This window comes from Zonotrichia leucophrys, chromosome 13 (assembly GCF_028769735.1).
Source record: "Zonotrichia leucophrys gambelii isolate GWCS_2022_RI chromosome 13, RI_Zleu_2.0, whole genome shotgun sequence".
Taxonomy (NCBI): domain Eukaryota; kingdom Metazoa; phylum Chordata; class Aves; order Passeriformes; family Passerellidae; genus Zonotrichia; species Zonotrichia leucophrys.
In genome coordinates, this window is record NC_088183.1 from 15188749 (window position 1) to 15204563 (window position 15815).

Genomic DNA, 15815 nt, shown 5'->3' on the forward strand with positions numbered 1-15815 from the left:
AGTTACCATCAGCATTTCATTGGTGACACTTTTTCTGTGGGGAAAAAAAAGACATTTCAGCTATCACAGAACCATTTGGATCTAAATGAATTTTCTACCAAGGACTTCTCTTGGGATGAATCTGCTGAGAGGGTGTACATTGAGAATGAAATACCCTTTCAGGATGGAATTTTCTTCCCTGGCAGCAGAAGGAGCTGTGAAGCCAGCACTTGAGTGTCATTGCTGGGGCAGGGGGACTGGGGCTTCTCTGCTGTACAAGGCTTGCAGCAGTAACCACTCATTAACAAAGTTCATTATGTTTGTCTGAGGTGTTTGGGATTTAAAAAGAGACCAAGGATGAGGCTGACGTGGCAGTGAGGAGATCAATGCTCTTATCTCAATGACCTTCAGGATCAAATGGTTCAGAGACTGAGGGCTTTCTTTATGGACAAGGACTGCAGGAACAAAGCACCCAAGGTTTGGCTGTGTTATGAAAGTGCCTGATAAAGAAGAGCCATGACTGATGTGTAATTAGCAGGAGGGACCAGAATTGCCAAGGATGCCCCAAGGAAGGAGCATTTGGAACAACAACAAAAACAAACCTAAGGAATGTTTGGGCAAAGGATTTGGGGAAAGAGGGGTTTCTTACTGGTGAGCTGCTGCCAGACTGAGCTGTAATCCTCTCCAGGGAATTCCTTGGGCTTGGCTACAGACAGCGTCTGTCAGGCTTGCAGGGACAGGACCGAAGGATGAGAACACGGAGACAAAGTCCTTGCCCTGTCACTTACAAACCTTCCCAGCACCACAGTGCTGTGGATAAATGGAGAGTGGATAAACATCCACCTGCCCCGTGGATCCTTGGTGTCATTTCTTGCCCTCGGGGTGGTTTGCAGAACAAAGGAATTGCACAATACAGGAAGGAAGTGGTGTGCCAGCCTCCCAAGCTCTCAAAAGAAGACAACTGCAGATAAACATGAGGTAGAACCTTGGCTGAGCATAAATCACTGGGGAAAGATTTTTCTGATGGGAAGATAGAGGAGAAAGGAACTACTTCCAGAAGTACCTGATCTCATGGAGCACAGGTTCAGCTTGTTCCACTTTTCTGCTCAGACCAAATTAAGGATCTAGGCTTTAATAGTAAATTCATGGTAGTTGAACAGGGAATTCCATTTGGTTTTGAGGAGCAAGTTGAGTATAAATAAGACTGAGAGGTAGAGGGAAGGTGAGAGGAAGGAGGGGCTGGGTAGGTGGGTGTATAGAAAGGAGGAATGGCCAGATACAGAGAGAGGTGGACATAGCACAGGCAGAAGGGTGGGTGGACAGGTAGAATTCAGTCTGACAAGCAATTCAGGCAGCAGCCATAAGCCTAATGAGGAGATGTCACATGTCATTGACTCGCTGGTGTTAATTGCTGGATCAGCATGTTCCAGCCAGTCTGCTGAAGCAATTGCTTGATCCCCTAAAGGGATGCAGCAGAGTCTGGAGGAAGAAATGCAGGCTTGGGAGCAGGGCACACCTCTCCTGTGCACTAATCTGCTCTGGGCACTGACTCATTCCATGGCCTTTGGCAACTTACTTCACCTCTGTGAAATGGGGATAATAACCCTTAATCACTACACGTAGAAGGGGGTTAAGAAAAATGATGGAGAGCTTAAAGCATGAGGTGCTTTTGCACAGAAATGCTTGAAAGGGTGCAGGTCTTCCCACAGGCCCTGTCCCCAAGCAGGAAGGGGTTCCCAGCAAGCCCTGAGCCACAGGGGCTGTCCCATGCAGGCAGACCCTTGCCAGGTGCTCTAAGACCTTGCCTAGACTGAAAAGGGCACAAGGGTGGTTCATTTTCCTAATTAAATGGTTTGTTTAGGATGGTCGATGAGAGTTGAAGAAAAGAAAGAAGAGGAAATGCCACTCACAAGCCAGAGCATGAGGAATATCTGTCAGTCCATGGCCACATTCCCAGCACTGCCCAGGGATGGCTCTGAGGCCAGAGGAGAGGCAGCAGAACTGACACACTGGGCTCTCCCACCCCCTCCAGTGCCCTACAAAGGCAGGCACAAGAACCAGATGCCTTTTCTTGGCAAAACAAGCTTTGAGATTAGCTGTGGATCTGCTCACAGGGGTAGGCAGCAGGGGACAGTGACTCAAGGCACTGGGATGTCCCAGCCAAACGTGCCATTGTGACACCTGGCATTGGGATGAGCCTCCTGGAAGAGCCATCCCAAGCAGGGAGCCTCCAGCACTGCTCACTCCTGTGAACAGCAAGGCAAAAGGAAGAGAGAACCTGCTTCATCCAGCCTCACCTTGATTTACTGGGCCCAGCATTAGCAAAAGAAGATTGGATTTTTCCTTCCACCAGCATTGATGCCTGAAATCCATGGAGGCAACACTTGATGATTCCATTCAAGATGAGGATCTGCATTAGTCAAAGCACTCAGCAGCTGTGGCAGTTTCCTCTTGTCACACACCATTAAGCTGGGCTATTTTGCACCGTATTTTCAGAAAGCTTATTTTGAAATAAGAGATCATGGGCAGCACAGCCAGATTTATTCAAATCCAGAGAGCTTCAGCCTTGGAAAAATATCCATATACGTAAGGTCTGAGCAGCAATGTCTTCCTCAAGCAGATATTTCTCTTGCAGTGGGGTAACACATTAGGTCTTCACAAGGCAAAGCATTTGTTTTTCTTTGCAGAAAAGGCTGAGAGCCCATCCCTGTGGCTACTGAAATCACCACAATGGCAAGGTTATCTGTCCTGCCCACCTGAGTGTCTCCCCAAACACAGGATGCCTGCAGCACCCAGCCCTCCTCTGCTGGAAATTCAGGGCTTTTCTCTGGGATTCACCATCCCCAGGATCTTGTGCCAGACATCTGTGGGTGGGCCCATGGCACTTCTTTGTACCAGGCCAAGTTTCATTTGATGATGAGCACAGGATGGCAACCACTCTCCTGGACAGGATTATTCTTTTGAAAAATGAGGGCAGAAAGGCTTCAGAAGCATCAAGAGCAAGAGCTGGGTGAGCCACATCCATGGGCTGGGGAGTGCTGCTCCTCAGTTCTCTCAGGAGCAGCAGAGGGGAAACCTTTGTGCCCCTACAGCAGAGAACAGCCCCACTACCCAGGGTTCCCATCCCAGAGGCTGCAGCAGAGCTCCTCCCTGAACAGCTGCATTTGTACCACTGGCACAGGGGAAACAGAAAACAATCATCTTTTTGCAGATCTGCACAACAGTTCTGGCTTGGAAGCTAAGGAAGGCTTGGGATGTACAGACCATCATCACCAGACAGACCTGGCCTGGTGCTGACAGCCCAGGGCAGTCAAGGAAAGCAAAATATAGAGCACATGAATCCTGTAGCACTGTAATCATCAGGGCAAGGCAGGGCCTTCCAGGGACACCCTGCCTGGCATGGGGTGCTGGTTTGCTTTAGCCAGGGCCGGGTTCTTTCACCAGGCTCTTTTATCATCTATCCATGCATCCATCTGTCCATCCCTGCCATCCCACCATCCAAGTGGTTGAGCTGGCAATGATGCAGAGTGGGAGGCAGGATACTGCATAAAGTCACTGGGAAAGTAAAAGGGTAAACATAGCATTGACTGAACTTTTTTTTTCCTAAAAAGTGCTGTGCCAAGATCATAATTTCAGAGTCTCATGTTTGGTATTTTCTACCTTTTTATAAAACATAAACACATACAGTTACTGCTACATTCCCTGCTTGTGTGAAGTGGGGAAAGTAAAGCAGGAACACAGGGAATGCTGCTGCAGTTTGCAAGTGCCAGGCTAAGGAATTACAGGGGAAACAATGCCAGAGGAGCATGTATACTAGAGCGAGACCAAAGCTGGTTCAGGGAGGGCACTCTCAGTCTGGCAACTGCCCATCAGGCCCTCACCTGTGCAGAGGTGCCCTGGCTGCAGGGATGCTGCTGTTCCAGGGCTTCCTTCATACATAGCTGTAGTGACAAGACAAGAAGCAAAGGGTTTAAACTGAAAGAGGGGAAATTTAGGTAGATATAAGGAAAAAATTCTTCCCTGTGAGGGCAGTGAGGTGCTGGTACAGGTTATTCAGAGAAGCTGTGGCTGCCCCATCCCTGGAAGTGTCCCAGGCCAGGTTGGATGGGGCTTGGAGCAGCCTGGGATAGGATAAGGTGTCCCTGCCCATGGCAGGGAGTTGGAATGGGATGAGCTTTGAGGTCCTTTCCAGCCCAAACCGTTGTATGAGTCCATGAAGATGCAGCACCAGGGCAGCTGCTCGTGGATATCCTCTGCTGATTGGGATTTGCATCCTGGTTTGAGCCCTGCACTGTGGGGGAAGCTCTGCAGAAACCTGGCCCTGCTTTGTGCCTCCCCACAAAGCCTCAGGCATGTGCTGTGTTAGAAATAACTATTGATAATTATCTTTAAAACTTTCATCTCCTTCTTTACATCTTCCCAGTGAACTTAATGATGGAAGCAGTTGCCAGATGTTAATTATTATCATTATCAGCTCCTAGCATTTACTGTACAAAGCAGTGCTTTTCCTGGTCTCGGCACTCTGTGATTATAGCACGGGGAGAAAGGCAGGTTCATTAAAGCATCCCACAAATGTTAGTGTTGTCATTATCCAATTAACGTTCCTCTCCACAGGATGAATATAAACCTGACAAAGACCTCTCTGAAGTGGATCTGAAGAACGCCATCCGCGTGCACCACGCCTTAGCCACAAAAGCCTCCGACTACAGCAAGAAGTCCAACGTGCTCAAGCTGAAGACAGCTGACTGGAGAGTCTTCCTCTTCCAGGCCCCGTGAGTGCCAGCCCTCCCTGCAGTGCCTGGGGGGGCAGCCTGACCTCCAGCCCCTGCCAGACCAGCACACGCCTTAGGGGGCACATCTGGGGGAGGAAGGGGCTGAGGGTCATTTCTGCAGGGCTGAGCAAAGGATTGGCTCGTAGGTCACAGTTTGTTGGTGGTTTTGTGCCAGTCCTTGAGGTCCTTCCCAGCTGCCACCAAGGCAGGCTGAGCAGGATGGGCTGGTGTCACTCTAGGACACGAAATAGAAAGATGCGGACTCTGGATTCTTCAAGGTGAAAAAGAGGGAAGTTTAATTCTCAGTCCAACATTTATAGATTTCCAAAAGTGACAGTGGATTGGAGGGTGGCAGTGCCACCTCCCCACTGTCCACACTGTCCTTGTCCACACTGGACAAACCAACAGTCCATCAAATTTCTTCTCCTCCAGAAAAGAATGCAAAACAATAAGTATTTACAGAAAAGTACGTGAGAAAGTTTGTTACAAGAATGTAAACATCAGAATGTAAACATCAGAAGGCTTAGAAGAACTCAAAAGATCAGGGGGTGTGCAGGGCTGAGTGAAAGGGCTCCTCTTGCTAACTCCTGTTAGTGTATTCTGGAAGGGAGAACATCTGTGTGGTGCAGGTGATGGTTCCCCTTGTCAGCTTCTGATGGGGAAACTGTCTAAAGCTCCTTAAAGCAGTCTCCCCAGCCAGGGCAGATGTTTTACCTAAGCCCATTGCTGAGGAATGTTATGGTGTTAGTAAGTGTCAAGTGTGATGAAGGCATCTTCTGTCTCACGTTTTTCATGTCTTCTGCTGAGTGAGGTGACATTGTCTGTAGGGCTGGGGTAGTAATGTCAAACTAAAGCTTGACATCTGAATTTGTGCAGCAAACACCCACTTGAAGGCTTGGGGGGCAGTATCTGGACAGATTTGATAAAGGAAACACTGGAGACCCTGGGCAGTGTCTCATAAATGACATAAGTGACATCCTGCTCTGTGGTTCTCACCCTCCTAAGAGCAGGACATCCTTGGCTCTGGCCTCTCCACAGCTCCTCAGGAATGCAGCCAGAGCTGATGAGGAGGGCAGGACTGCCCAGGCTTCGAGAGGCAGACAGCAGCCCTGAGATCATCAGGGCACTGTAGAGGAGCCAGTCAGACAGTGCTTCCCTCTGTTCATAACCTGGCACAGAGGTGACATCAAAGCAGGGCCACCCATGCCCTTCCTGAGCGTGGCTGGCTCCAGGGCTGTTGTCAGGGCTGTTGTCTGGTCCTGGTTCAAGAGCATTTACAGACTCCCTTCTCTTCTCCCCTCCTCCATAACAGAAGCAAGGAAGAAATGCTCTCCTGGATCCTGAGGATCAACCTTGTTGCTGCCATTTTCTCTGCTCCAGCCTTCCCGGCTGCAATCTGCTCCATGAAGAAGTTCTGCCGCCCGCTCCTGCCTTCATCCATGACCAAGCTGTGCCAGGTAATGTGTGAGGGAAGGGGTGCTGGAGGGGTGCCCAGTGCTCAGCAAGCCCTTCAGCTCAGGGTGAGCCCATCTGCAGCTCCCCCTGTTCCTGATGGACACACTCAGGTGCTCAGTGCAGGAACAGGGGAGTGGGGTGGGCAGCTTGGACAGAGGTGGAAAATCCTGACCTGTGGCCAGAGCTCCTTTTGCAATGGCTGTAAACAGCCCTGTGCACACACCTGCCTGTTGGTTCTGGCTTGTTTCTTGTTTTTTTTGCCCATCACATCCCAGCACCTTCCTGTTGCTGGAATGGAAACAGCAGAACAGCTCCAGAGTTGATGCTGCAGAGCCCAACAGGTTTGGTTTATCTCATGGCACCCTCTTGTTTCTGGAGCTCAAAACCCACAGAGAAAAGGGATGTCTGAGTTCCGGCCAGTAGGGAAAGCTTTGGAAACAAGGGGGCACAGTGCACCAGGCTCAGCTAACCAAGAGCAGCTGCCATCCAAAGAGTGGCTTTTGTTTCCCTTTCCAGGGAAGGCCCAACGTGCCTTAGCACTTCCAAGAAGTGGGGACACACTGCCACTGCCCCCCAGCAAAGGGGGGACAGCCTGAAATGTCAGGGCAGAGACCCAGCTGCTCTCTGCTGAGACAGATGTGGCCAGATGGTCACCTTGGTCAGAGGGTGGATGGTACTTTGTCAGATGGGGAGGGTTCCTCTATCTCTGAAAAGAGCAGGATGAGCAGCTCCTGGGACAGCACTGCTTCTGCCTGGCTGGTACAGGATGCACATTACAGGAGCATTCTGTGCTTATGATGCCAAAGATGCCTCGGTGCCAAAGAAATCCACTCTTGGCACCTGAGATACCTGAGCTTTGCTCTCACTCCAATACCTGTGTTTGAGCTGCTCCTTATCAGATGAATTTGCAAGTGCACAGCACACGTTTGGCTCCAGCACAGGGGCTGAGCCCTTGCAGAGAGATTCCCCCAGCCACAGGCAGGAGGAGCACTCGGGTGCTGCACTCCACGTTCTCATACCTGACACGCTTCTCTCGGCAGGAGGAACAGCTGAGGTCTCATGAAAATAAAATGAAGCAGATTGCAGACGAATTAGCAGAGCATAAATTACATCCTGTAGAGAAGAGCCTCAAGTCAAAAGAGGCTGAGGAATACAGACTCAAAGAACATTACCTAATATTTGAGGTAAAGGAACTTTCATCTTTTCTGTGATAAATGGTACCTTGGCTGATTGAGGAGAGCAGAACTCCAGAGTGGGTGCTGTGAGTCTGGGAGAGTGTGAAAGGAGAGGGAAGGACAAGGGCTCCCAACTGGATGGGGGTCTTGGAGCAGCCACAAGCCTCACTGTTTTGCACTGAAGCTGAAAAAAGAAATAAGAGCCATTTCTTTCTCTCTGTGATTTCACACCAGAGGAGGGAAAAACTGACAAAAGAAAGAAAGTCTTCCTTTACTGTGCCAAATTTTGACATTTCCTCAGGTCCCAAGTACCAGACTGGTTCAGTTCTCAGTGTGACTCAGTCTTTTTCAGCAACATCAATAAAAAGCAAAGGGAATCCCTGGGAGAATTAATCCTGTTTTGCTGCAACCATTTTTGTAAATAAAGCCAAACCCAGTGTTACAGCTGATTACAGACCCTTTGAGGATGCATGTACATAAGTTTGAACTCCCTGTAAAGTCTAAGAAGCATTTAACTGTGGGAGAAATGGGGTATTTTGTTCCAGCGAGAGTTGAGCAGAAGGTGTGGTTCTTGTCATATAGGTGTCAGTGGGAAGGGACTGCTGGATGCCTCTAGTCTTGCTTCCAGCAGGAACCTGGATTATTCCTAGTTTTAGCCCACACTGAGTGTGCCATTTAGTGGCTGAGCCCCAAAAATCACTAAGGATGGAAATATCCCACCTCCCTCATGCCAGGGCTGCACAATCCTTTTGTGTAACACCCAGCCTGATTCTCCAAAGCCACAGCTCCCAGCTGCTGGTTCCCTTGTCTTTGTACCACTTTCCAAATAGTTGCTGCTGCCTGCCTTTTTCCAGCCTCTGGTTTTGGATGCCTGCAGAGAAGTCTCTATCTGAGCTTTTCTCTGGACTGCCTTTTCAGTCTTCAAGGAGAAGCTGGCACTTCCAGGGCATAATTCATCTCATCTGTCTTATGAGATGTGCTCCAGAAATGCTTGTTTCTTTGTGCTGACAAAGAAGCCATCACAGGCTGCCTCTGAGATGTTCAGAGAAAGGATGGGTATTACACAAGCCCTCAAAAAGATCCCATCTAGCATTGGAACAGAGGATCTAGGCAGAGAGGATGCCTCCCTTTATCCTGTGCTCTTTGAGGAGCTCTGGGGGCACAACTCAGCAGCAGTAACTGAACCACTGGATGGAAACAATGACAAGCAGCAGTATTTCAACCAATCAAGGCGAGCTCCTAAATCAGGAAGCAGCAGGTCTGTTGATCTCATTTTGCCCTCAGTATCCTCCTTATACAATCACAGTGGCAGCTGAGACCTGTAAAAGCAACTGGAGAGTCCTACACAGACCCACACTCCCATTTCTCCTCAGACCTTCAAACAGTCAGGCATTGTGCTGGGGTTGAATCTGTGGGGTGTGATCAGTGATGGTGTAGGATGGGTTTTCGTGCAGTAGCTGATGGAATTGTTCCTGCGTGCCACACACACCATGGCCTGTCCCTGTTCCCAGGCTCTCTGTTCCCTCTTTCCCTGCAGAAAAGCCGCTATGAGACGTACATCAACCTGCTGTGCATGAAGATAAAGGTGGGGACAGATGATCTGGAGAGGATCGAGACCAGTTTCTTCAAGGTGGAAGCCGACGACCTCGCTCTGCGGAAAACGCACTCCAGCCCTTCCCTGAGCCAGGGGCACATGTCCATCAGCTGTAAGGCAGAAAAGGACATTTTAGAGCAGAACACTTAACCAGGAACATGTGCACGGGGGGATGAACCGGCCATGCTCTGCGCTCCTGGACTTAGATTGATGAGCACAATTTTACTTAGGAAATTATATGAGCAAAACTGTAGACATGTCTGACATGGGGATTGCTCTAGTGAAGGAAATCAAAGAAGCTTTAGTTGACACTCTCTGACAATGCTCTGGCATTTCAGCATCATCTCTTCTTCATTCCCAACTGCACCAGTGGCTTTTCTTTCCCTCCTGCTGCAGCCTGCACAACAAAGGGATATGCTGGTTCTTCAAGGGCTGGGTGGCTCTTTCCTCCACCAGCCCTGTCTCTCTCCTTCCCTCCCTGGATCCCCAGTGGTTCGTGGTCCCTGGCAGTGCAGGAAACTGAGCTGAGACGACCTCTGTGGCACCACCAGCGCTCCCAGAGAGGGGCACAGGGTGGCAGGGGCACGTCCCTGCCCCACGAGGAGCACGGCGTGACAGGACGGGTGTTGTGAGCTGGTCACCTTCAGCACAGGCACGTGGGAATGTCACCTGCCCATGGCAGGAGAAGCCTGAAGGGTCCTCTGTCACCTTACCCTTTTTTTATATATATATATATACATATGAATATATATAAATAAATATATATATATAAGGAAACTTTAACCTGGGTTTTTAACCTCAGTGTGCAAGTGAAGGCAAGCTGCCTGGGGAAGACTCTAGGGACGTGGAGGGTCTGACCAGCCCACCAGGATGTTCTAAAAAAATGGAATAGCTGTGTATCTTTTTTGTTTCTTTTTTCTCCTTTTTTTACTCGAATGGAAATCCCACCTGGCTTTGCTGTGCAACATCGCTCTCCCATTCCTGCTTATTCAGACAAACTGCCCCAGTGGCTGCCAGGTTGGCTGCCGGGGGATCCACCACCCTGGGTTCGAGGCACAGCTGGAGCTGTGTGCAAGCTCCAGCGGAAGCTTTGTGTGCAGGAGTGATTCCCCCTGCCCGTCCCTGCTGTATTCCTCCATCCTGCAATGCACATGCTGTACTCTTTTAAGTGGGAATTGTGTTTCTGTTCCTTTCTGCTGTCTGTGGTCCAATGATTTACTGTTGTGCTGAAGTGATTCCTCTGCATTTCAATGCCACGACTGTCCTCCCACACTTTATTTATTTCATGTTTCATTTGATCCTTTATCTCAGATTGCTTTTCTTTCCCCTAGGTGCGTTCACAGTAATCAAGTTCCAGTTTTGAAGGATCTTGTAGCTGCTAATTACACTCATTTATTGTTTATATTTTGCAGCATTTTTTAAACAAACAAACTAAGATTTATTTGGACCTTCAATGTTTGAGAGCCTATGGACTACTGTTTTCCATGATGGTTCATGACACTAAAAACCTCTTCTCAACTTTATCGCCTCTTCTTTTATCTCTGTTTCTTTGTACAGTTTGATAGTTTATTTGAAATGATGCACTAAGAATCATGTAAAAAAAGAATAACAATAAAACTGAATCTGTTGGTAAAGAGAATAGGTCTGAAACATTGTTCCGCCATGTGCTGGATTGATCCCAGATCTCACAGCACCACAAGGCCAGGCTGATTCAGATATGCACCAGCACCTGATGCAGAAAAGCCAGGATCCTATGGACAGACAGCACCAGAAAACATGAATAAACATGGATTCCCTTCCACAAGTGGGTACCAGCCCACCCATCCTCTGGGATGGTTCTGGAGCAGGTGTGGATAGATGGGCTGCTTTGGGAGCACATTCAAGGAACTCTTCCCTCCTCCTGGTGCATCCCAGATGTGTCTGTCCACACACAGCCTAGAGGTTTATGGGAGCAGAAAGGTACCAAGCCCTGCATTGCCACTGGAGATGTTCTCACAAGGAGATGTTCTCAGAGGAGTCTGTGGCTGTTCCTCCAAGGCATCCTTGCTTTTGTGCCAGGTATTGTACAGACATTCCTGCACCCCAAGATGCTCCTACTCACATGAAGTGTCTGGTGCTGAGACTCTCACAGTGCAAGTCCAGGGGAAAGCTGGGCCCAACTCCTTGTCTCCAAAATCCCAGGTAATATTTTGTATTTCAGTCTTCCCTTTCTGAGCATCCCTTCCAGTGGCAGTGACATCTCCAGCGTGTTTGAGGTTTGAGCTGCACCAAGAGCAGCTCAGCCCCCTGGTGAAGGTGCCAGTCTGCCATCCTCAGCTGGGAGTAACTTGCAGAGAAAAGAAAGATCTGCAAAGTCTGCTCTGGGCAGCAGGAAAGAGACTCAGGGCTGTGAGACTGAGCACCCAATGGATGTGGGAAGGGTGGCAGCTGATGGCAGACAACACTTGGTGAGACAGCCCAGAGGATTAAACTTTCTGAGTACCTGCAGTTTGCCTCATGCACAAGTCCTGATCCAGGTGGATCACAGGTACATGAAAATATGTTGAGAGCATCTCACCTACATGAGGACAGAGCCAAAAATGCCTTGTTTGAGCAATCCCCAGCCTCAGCTTGTGACTTGGAAGAAAATGGATTTTTTTCATCCCTTTTCTCTCTCCCTGGAGATCAAGGACTCAGGCACCCACCACTAAGAGAGAAGAGCAGCATCTCAGAGGAATCAGGCAGCCACATCCTTTTCTCCTCCTGGAGTTTCTCAGATGCACTTTTTGCACATCCCCTGCCTGTCCCAGCCCCTCCAGCAGGCACCACGACTGCTTTGGGTCTCACACAACCTCACTTGGAAGTGGTGGCTCAGCCTGACATCCCTGCCAGGCCACTTGTCCTGGACACAACCACGTTCATTTTAGAGAGACTTTGTTGTGGGGGGGACTTTGTGACCCCAAATCCAGGATCCAACACTGCTTGTGCCACCCATGTGTGTCAGCAGAGCACCTCCCTGCCCTCTGGGAAGGGCACTAAAGGCACCATGCACGCAGAGCAGAGCTGTCAGGAGGCTCTGGTGGCTCCCCCACCTGTGAAAATTGCTGTAAAATATTTACGGCAAAGCCCTAGGAGCACGCACGGCTGGAAATGAGGAGTCTAAAAATAAACCAGCCAGGGAAAAAAGAGAGAGATGCAGGCTCCCTTCAGAGGCAATTGGAGAGAAAATTGAAGTAGCGTAACTGCCTCTAAATATAGAACACAATTATGGGAATCAAGGGGCACGTTTAACAAAAAAATCACCACAAAGAATCCTGAGGCTGCCGTGGCTCAGAGCTAGTGGTGTCTCAGCACTTGCAGAACAAGATCCCTGCAAACCATGGAGCAGGGAAATATCCCCCTGTGCAGGGCAAACCCACAGCTCCTCTCTCCCTCAAGGGACCCAGAGAGATTCCTGGTGGGGATCAGCTGCATTGAGATGATCTGTTCCTCCAAGGCATCACCCTGAGGTGTGGCCCCGTGGTTGTTCTGCATGGAGACCCAAGAGCTGTACCTGCTTGTAGGGCAGATGCTGCTGTGCCAGCCTTGGGGGGGTTTCTCCACAAGTGGAGCTCACAGATCCCCAGGAGAGCCAGGCAGGGAGATGGGGCTGCTTTGGCAAGACAAAGGCACCCAATCTCTCTCTTCCATGCGTCTGGTTTCCCCAGGGATCAGCCTCAGTGATAATCCAGATGTGTCCCTTCCAAGGGGTGGGGTGTTCTCTGCCCATTCCTGTCCATCTCACCTTGCTCTGGGAGCCCCTGGAGGAGCTGAGATGGATCAAAGGGAATGGGGAGCTGGGGCATGTCCCAAGAGGAACAGGAGAGTGGAGAGCTGCACTGCTGCCTTCATTCTGCACTGCTGCCTTTGTCCAGTGAGGCTTGGGGCTGCACAGATGTGGGGCACGATGTGTCCAAAGGCAAATGTCACCCTAATCAGGACTTGACCCCACCACCTTTATCCCAGGTCTTACACCTCCTTTGCACATTGCTGTTGGGTGGCATGGGCAGGAGGGCAGGGTCCTTCAGCCTTTAACCTTCTGGGAAGCCAGAATTGAGATGTCTTCATCCAGGGTGGAGTGCTGGGCCCTCTGGTCTGTCTGGAGGCCCCTCAGGACATGCCATGAATGTTTGGGGTGGCCTGTGACACAGCTGGGTCAGCTCCAGGACAATGGGCATCCTGGGGAGGTTTGGAGCAGGAGAAGCCCAGGCTGTGGGTCTGCTTAGCCTGGCCTCCAACATGGGCAGTACTGTGAGGGCTGGGTGGTTCTCTCACAGCTCTGGGCACTCACAGAATCCTACAATGATTTGGGTTGGAAGGGACACTAAAAATCATCAAGTTCCAACCAGATCAGTGTGTTCCAACCTATCCATTTCAATAGGATTGACTCACTGTGACAGACCCCTCTCCTGTTGAGTTCAGCTGGGGCTCTTGGACACCTGTCCATGTCACTGAGCAGGAACAGGGGAGTGAGTTCTGAGCTGGATGGAGCCATGTGTGCCACCTCAGGGACTGTGCTCCTGTGACCACACCACACTGTCAGTGTGTCCCTACATGAGACAGCCAGAGACACAGGTTTCCCATGGAGGAGCTGAACCAGGGCCCTGTTCTGTGGGCGGGTCAGTGCTGCATGAACCCAACACATCCCCACTCCCCTCAAGTCACTGAATAGGTGCAGGTCACAGCACAAGCACCCTGACCTCTCTTGGCACATCTGGAAACTTCCATGGTTCAAGGGAAGGGGCATCTCCTGATCTGCAGTTGGAGGAGGAATGGCACCCCCAGAGATGTGTGGGTAGCAGTCACTCACCTCAGTGAGCCTCCACTCCTGAGCCCTGCAGGAAGGTCAAATGTCCATGCCAGGCAGAAAAACACCCACCTATGGGTCTTTATGGGCATAAGGATTTTTACTGAACCAGGGCATCTCTCATATGAGATGAGAGGATGAGGATGAGGGAGCTGGAACTGTCCAGCCTGGAGAGGAGAAGGCTCAGGGAGGCCTTATCCATGTGTATAAATACCCAATGGATGGCAGTGAAAAAGAGGGAGCTGCACTCTTCTCAGTGTTCAGGACACGAGGCAATGGGCCTAAAAGACTAAATGAGGCAAAGGGTTCAAATTAAAAATTAGTAAATCCAGTTTGTGTGGGAAATGGATTTATAGAGAGTTTTCAGGGTTTGACAGAAGGCCTAGGCAGTATGAATCTGTATGCAAACTTTGAGATAAGAAATGACGTTTGAATACAAGAAGACAATTTTTTGCTTTGGGAAGGACCAAACACAGGCAGAGGTTACCCAAAGAAGTTGTGGTACTGCCATCCCTGAAGATAATCAAACCCTGACTGGACACAGGCCTGGGCAGCTGACTCTGGGGGAGCTGGTGAAGCAGGAAATGTGGAAGAAGTCTCTTCCAGCCTCAACCAGTGTGTGATTCTGTGTATAGTGCCTGTCACAGCTCCCTATTTGCCCCCCAAAGGGCCTGAGATTAATGCAGCCCACAGCTTGTTATTTCTTATTTTATTTATAATATAAAAAATGTTCAAGTGTTAAACAGTCAAGAGTTCTGACATTCAGACAATCCAGAGCAAACTTTGACAATCATCTTATGACAAATTAGCAGAGTTTTCTATCTGACCCCATCATGGGTGAGGAATAGAGGGTTTAGTTACTTTATTGCTAAAAGTTAAATGAAATAATACACTGTCAATTGTTGTATTATCTTCTCAGTCACAGCTTCACCATGCATCCAATCTACAGTATCTGAAATGCAAAGGACATGCAGAAGTAAAAATATAAAAAGAAAAAAGTCAGGCTACAATGTAAACAGGTTTGCTGCAGAGAACTGAGGAGAGGGGGGCACTTCCCCGGGGGTGCTGTGCCGCCCGGACACGCAGGACTGTCTCTTTGCGCCACAGGGCCGGCGGTGGCCAGAGCTGCTCCGGGTGTGGGGACGCGCCGTCCGTCACCGATGGCGGGAGGTGACGGCACCACTGTCCTTGCAGCACACGTGGCACGGCCGGAGGGAGGATCCGCTCTCTGGGCCCGGCCCGGCCACGGCAGCGGAGCCCAGAGCGCTCGGGGTGCTGCTGACCCCCGCACATGGCCTGGCGCCGTGTCCAGGGTGACACGCGGCCGTGTGTGCCACAGGACCACCCTGTGGGTGTCCCCGGCACCCCAGCCAAGGTGTCACCCAGGACACCACAGCTCCAGCCATGGCTGCACCGCTCAGCCGAGGGACCAGCACGGCACCGGGGCGGCCACGGGCACCGCGGCTGAACGGGGCTGGCTCAGCCACCCGCGTTCAAGGGGACCTGACAGGTGTGATCCACCCTGGGCACAGGGCTGTCAGCCTGGCTGCACCACAAGCCTGTGCCAACCCCACTCCAGACCCACCGGTGAGATGGCCAAAGGCTGAGAGCTATATTGTAAGGGCTGCTGCTGCTGCGCGATTTCGTTTTCTCTTCCTACCTGTGTGGCAAAAGAAACGTTATTTCTGCATTTCAGCACAGTGCTGTTGGGTTTCTTTTTCTCCTGATTTAAGCGAAAATACAAGTAGTTTACAGGGCAAGACAGATCCTCGTTAGACATGATAATGGAAATGCTCCCACTCATGTCCTTAATGTGTGTTTAAACAATACTTTAAAGAATAAGATCATTAATAGCAGGGTACGGGGCAAAGTGGCAAGGCTGTTTTCTTCCAACAGAAGAGCGCCCTTGTGACAGGTTGTCTCCCAAACAAAAATCTATGACCTTAAAAATGCTACTGAAACAGAATCCTCGGCATGAATCCCAGCACTAGCATACAGCAAAAGGCACCACGATA

The 15815-nt window shown here is 50.1% G+C and overlaps 1 protein-coding gene across 2 annotated transcripts in view; it reads left to right on the forward strand.

Moving 5' to 3' along the window:
• PSD2 (pleckstrin and Sec7 domain containing 2) overlaps positions 1-10614 on the forward strand; it is a 79053-nt gene extending 68439 nt beyond the window's left edge. For both annotated transcript variants that reach the window (XM_064724697.1, XM_064724698.1), the window contains exons 13-16: positions 4594-4751; positions 6064-6208; positions 7247-7390; positions 8919-10614. In XM_064724697.1, coding sequence (XP_064580767.1) covers positions 4594-4751; positions 6064-6208; positions 7247-7390; positions 8919-9125 — 654 coding nt within the window. In that variant the 3' untranslated portion in view covers positions 9126-10614. The remainder of the gene's footprint in view (positions 1-4593; positions 4752-6063; positions 6209-7246; positions 7391-8918) is intronic.
• Positions 10615-15815: the final 5201 nt, after the last annotated feature.